Raw genomic sequence first — 5,795 nt, 5'->3', positions numbered from 1 at the left:
ATCAGACCTACAAACACACTACTAAACTAGATTTGATAAAAAGCATGGATATCACACACAGACACTTGAGAATATTTATGAAGGTGGAGGAATTTATACAATTAGCCAGCCCTAATTTTAAATCACTATGGTTGTGTACTTGTATGTGCCAGTCACCCAGGGGTGGAAGTAACAAATTACAACTACTCACGTTACTGTAATGAAGTCATTTTAAGGTACTTGTACTTGAGTATTTTTTAAGCCAGTAATTTTACTCTTAGTTAACTATTCATTACACTGTGTAATCTACTTCACTAATTTTAAAATCAGAATTCCCTACTGAGTAAACCTACAATCTGATTTATATTCAAACCTTTCATGTGCATTTTGTAGCAAATCGCCAGGGATGAGGCGGAAGCACTGCACTACCCGCTTCCTTTCACCGTCCATGCCCTTACAAAAATGAACTACAGTATTACTATAGTATACTAAAAGAATTGTATAATGCACTATAGCAGATTTGTAGCGTTCTATTGTATTTGTATTGCTATAGTTTTTTCTGTAGTGTTGTTTTAGCTATATTAGCCCTATATTATTTCATGTATCTAGATCTTTGTAGTATCCATAAGCTATTTTAAATAGTATTATTATTGTATATTATATAGTGTTTCTGTAGTTGTTTTTTGAACATACTATAGAACATTTCTATAGTAATACTATGATGATGTTTTAATAAATATATACTATTACTATAGAAACTTTCGTCTGTATGTCTGAAAAACCATAGAAAGATAGAACATACTATAGTAATACTATATAATAGTAGCGCGTTCCAAAAAACCATATAATTACTATAGTAAAACTGATTATTATGGTATTTATATAGGAATTCTATTATCTAAGTAATAGTGTTTTTTTGTAAGGATGTCAACCAATTGGGCAGTTCAGATAGAGCGTCTGTTCTGTTTTTTTCCATGTGTCTTGAGCGAATATGGCAAGAAAACACGCTGCAAGCTAAATAAAACCATGAAAAGCACAGTCACCAGAACAGCGCAGGAGTTGGGAGTAATTAAATGACTCAAGATTTGGAGAAACAGAAACCAAATGGGCTGGTTGACTTGGCTGTTTGTTTGCAGTGCAATGGGAGAGATTTATGCTAATTTCATTAGACGCAGATTCAAAAACATTTGTAGTTTTACTTCAGTAATGTAACTACTTCTACTTGAGTCACCACTGCAGATACCTGAGACCAGGATGTGGTGAACCATTTGGAGCAGGGTCTCTGGAAGCAGGAGGAGCTAGTCTCTGGTTTGTTGGTTTGGTCACAGCTGCTGTCTGGAAACTCTTTAAACACACCGCCTTCCAGCCCGGCACACACCACCTGGCGCTGCCGCACACCTCGCCCACATGTAGCATTGCACTGGGACACACATACACAACAAACACACACAACTTAAAGTTACATACATACTGTGTATATATCTGTCAGGATTGACTTTGATTTTCTTTATTTGAAAGAGACACACTTTCCCCCCTTTTTAAATGTTTACCTGTTGCCATTCCTGTTCCACCCAGTGGGGGGCGCAATCTCTGTCACCACAGGGATAGATGGCCAATGGGCGCAGTGATTGGTCACACTGCTCCTCTGACATCACTACTCCACCTGACGATCGACACATCACCGCTCGCACCATCCTTCCCTCTCCACACACACCTGAGCACTGGCACACATACACACATTTTTAATTGAAATGTTAAGCTTAATAAATTCAGTAAATATGGAATAAGAAGTGTTTAAATGTCTGGTCTGTTGTGCATGCGTGTTTGTGTGTGTGTGTGGGTGTGGGTGTGTGGTGTTAAACTCACAGGTCCCCAGTCAGAAACTGTCCATCTTCTGTCACAGGGCGGGCCTTCACATTCCTGACTTTCTACTGGCTGAGAGGACTTGTTGCATAGTCTCATTTCCATGGAGCAACGAACCTCCCGAGTACGGACACCCCGAGAGCCACAGCGCGCCGAACACTAACACACACGCACACACAGTATGTACACACATGCAATTCAAGTCTTGGAAATTATTTTCTATTTCAGCTGTCTGCATTAATATTACTGCACTCTAGGGCTGCACCTAACGATTATTTTCATTATTGATTAGTCTGCCGATTATTTCACATGAATCCATTAATTGTTTGCTCTATAAAATGTCAGAAAATAGTAAAAAATGCCCATCCCAATTTCTCCAAGTCCAAGCTGATGTCTTTAAATGTCTTGTTTTGTCAGTCTAAAACCTACAGATATTCGGTTTAATATGATATGAGAAAAAAGAAGGAAATCCTCACATTTGAGGGTCTAAAAGCAGCATTTTCTATAATTTTTTAATGAAACAATGCTTAAACAAATAATCAATTATCAAAGTAGGTGGCGATTATTTTTCTGTCAATTGACTAATCGATTAGTCAACTAATTGCTTAACAACAAAGTGAATTCAGGAAACATGATTCATCAGCTACCTGTTATTAATAGTGTGGGCACCAACTCTCACCGTCACTGACAGCACTATTAACAGCCATGTTCATTATACTAACAGAAAACCATGAAGTTGAAGAATGAATGAGCAGTCTAGTCAGAGGTGACTAATCAACATGCACAACAATACTGCTAATGTGTTTCCTCACCTACCACCACAGTTCTGCCTCAGTGTTGCATTACTGCACCTTAAAATGGAGACAAAGCAGCCGAGGTGCTTTACTAGGTGTCTCCCTTGGTGGATATCCTGGGGGCACCCAACCAGGAGGACACCCCAGGGCAGACCCAGCATATGGTGGAGAGATTAACTGTCCCAGTTGGCCAGGAGCCCTTAGATCCTCCAGGAGGACCAGGAAAGTCTTTAAAGACATTTGGGCTGTTTGGCTTTGTCACTCAAGAATTGATGAATGGATGCCAGGGTAATTATTGGTTTTATTTTTTTAGTTTTAGGTCTTCTGTAAATCCAGTTCAGTATTATCTTAAAAATGTATTTTTTATCTTAGCTACTTCAATGAATCTCTTCCTTTTTAAAATAAAATCTGTTATTGATAACTGCTCAATGCAAATTTAAGTATGTGAAATTATATGGGATATAATTTGATAACTGATGTTGAAATCTTTGCTTTTGGTTAACAGAATACACTCTCGCATTATGTTTTTTGCTGCTTGATCACACTAATTTCAGATTTCAAGACATCAGACTTCAAGATGGTATCAAAATCAGAATTTAGGAACCATGGAAATACTCCAGAAACAAAATAAAATACACCAGACTGATGTGCACAGTGCTTGATGTATTACCTCTGACCACTCAGACACCTCCCACTGGGGTCCGCAGCTCTGTCCGAGGCAGACCTTTCTATTGGCTGGTTTGTGAAGGTCATGTGACAGACACAGCGAGTCGTAGACAGAGGAGTCGAGGCCGGGCGACAGCATTTTCCAGCAGCGCACAGTACGATACTGAACGCCCTCCCCACAGGTTCGAGAACACTCACTCCAACCACTGGTCTCCCATCTGAGGAGAGTTAATGTAATACAGTTTCAGAGATATTTGGTGAATACAAATGTTCAGTCATTGAATTTCTACCTCAGTATGAAATTCTTGTTTGTTTCTATATGTTGAATTTTCAGCGTAGGTTCTTGTTTGTAGAAATCTTGACAATGCCAGTGAATCTTAGTAGTCAACAGTATGTTGTCTATGTTGCATTCAGCCAATTTATCTTTGTGTCCCTGGGTCATTCCTGCCTGTCACAGTGTCTTTTTCGATACTACCACTAGGAATCAGCAGTGTAAACAAATGTCAAGTCCTACACAAATCCTTGCTTAAAAATAAAAGAAATATAGAATTGAAAATTCTGCATGACAACAAACAGCATATAAAACTATTTGATTTGAGATATACAACAAAAATCCACAAACTTTCTCTTTTGCAACTAATCTTCAGGGTTTTACACTCTTTTTAATAAATCATATTCCAGGACCTTTCCAGGAGTTTTTCTTCACAGGACAGCACTTGCTCCCCAACGGTCATATACTTTACTGGTAGGTCTAGTATTTATCCCCAGGTTTAGTCCTACTTTGTTAATGATACAGGGTTCATGATGAGTAACAATTCCAATTAGGTAGAGTTTCTTTAATTTTACATCAAATTCATCTTCAGCTCCAGAAAAAATGCAGAAGAAGATTGCTGTAAGTTCGTTCCACATCTGGTAAAGTGAAGTGTCATACCGGTAAGGTTAACCTACAAATAAAATATGTAGGCGATCTGAGGCGTAGAGCTGAGTGAAAGGTTAAAATACAATAACATTTTCCAGGACAACTTTCCAGGTGTTTCCATGACTGGAAAATTAGTCTCTAAATTTTTCAGGTTTTCAATGTTTTCCAGGACATTTGGGAACCCTCAATAAATATAATTGTTATTGATATTCTATTAAAGATAGGGACATGTGGTTATACTGTATATTTAATTTAGCAGATAACTTTAAATGGACATATCAAGGGTGTCATCTTATCTGACATGTATTTCCTTTTCTGATCTCTCACACAAGAAAATCAGTACATTTGTTCCTAGCCTTGAAGACACTTCAAAAAATGTATATGAATAGATACCCTTCCTATGCATTTTTTCAAGGTTTTTCAACCCAACAATTCTGTTCGGTTAATTGCAGTAGTTGTGTGCTATAACAGATTTATTAAGTGTGAACAGGGGGCAGATTTACAATAGGGAACCTGTGTGGCTTACCAATATGTTGCTAATATGCATGCTAATGAAAAAAACGTGTTAATGGTGAATATGTGTACCTTAATATAAAGTATTACCGAAAATCCTAACTTCCTTGCCACTGGCAAATGAAACTGTGCCAAAGTACAAAGCAGACAGTCAGTAAGTGACACCAGAAAGGGCAGTACCTTGGAGGACATTCCTTTCCAGTGCAGAACTCATGTGTGGGCTCAGGTCTGGTCAGAGAGTCACAGTAACTGTCATCAACTTCAGTGCCATCATACCGTACACAAAGGGCATAGCTAGTGGTGATACCTGGCAATACACACAGACACACAGTGTTAACAGGGAGTACACAGGGTGTGACACATCTTGCACACTGATTTAGAACAATGTTTAAACTGTGGTCTGGAACGCTGTCTGAGGTGTCCTGATAAGCAGTTTAGACAGACACTTACAGTACCAGCCAATCAGACACTAATATTTTCTATAGTCATGCTACAACAACTTTCACAAGATGTGTTATCAGAAAATCTAGAATAAATCAGGGTGTTATCATATTGTTGTGATGAATGCTGTGCATGGGTTTACCTGTTGTACAGGTTGAGCTACATGGAGCATAAGCAGAAACCTTCCAGCGATACATGTCTGCCAGACTGATATCTGGGTCCAGACCTACATCAAAGTCATTGCTGGAGAAAGACACAAACAGAGACAGGCAGGTACATTTTTGAAACCTGATATTTTCCACTTCATTTGATAAAAACCCATAAATGTAGCATGCTGACAGGAGAAAAGGACGTTAATTAAGTTATATTAAAACACCTAGACCTGCAGGCAAGCCTCTACACAGTCATTAAAACGGTTTAGATACAAGATCACAGGGCTGATTGTAAAGTCTCCTCCAGTCAGAAATCAGTGTATCTTCTTGTTCCTGCAGTGCTGTTTGAATGATGTGCAGAGTTTGACACTAGAAGGATGTTTTTACATTTTTCTGCTGAAAGTGGAAACTTTCTCTGTGCTCATTGAAAAGCAGATTTTAAGGGGCGGGGCCTACCAGCAGGATTTG

The 5,795-nt window shown here is 38.6% G+C and overlaps 1 protein-coding gene across 1 annotated transcript in view; it reads right to left on the bottom strand.

Moving 5' to 3' along the window:
* LOC118322046 (ADAMTS-like protein 2) overlaps positions 1–5,795 on the bottom strand; it is a 24,284-nt gene that overhangs the window by 4,214 nt on the left and 14,275 nt on the right. Inside the window, 6 exon segments of the mRNA XM_035653627.1 lie at positions 1,223–1,399; positions 1,530–1,700; positions 1,846–2,001; positions 3,307–3,520; positions 4,915–5,041; positions 5,318–5,418. Coding sequence (XP_035509520.1) covers positions 1,223–1,399; positions 1,530–1,700; positions 1,846–2,001; positions 3,307–3,520; positions 4,915–5,041; positions 5,318–5,418 — 946 coding nt within the window.

The sequence above is a fragment of the Morone saxatilis genome, unplaced genomic scaffold (assembly GCF_004916995.1).
Source record: "Morone saxatilis isolate NCDOM2014 unplaced genomic scaffold, NCSU_SB_2.0 Contig12, whole genome shotgun sequence".
Lineage (NCBI taxonomy): Eukaryota > Metazoa > Chordata > Actinopteri > Moronidae > Morone > Morone saxatilis.
The sequence above is the reverse complement of the archived record's forward strand: the minus strand, read 5'-3'. Positions and strand labels throughout refer to the sequence as shown.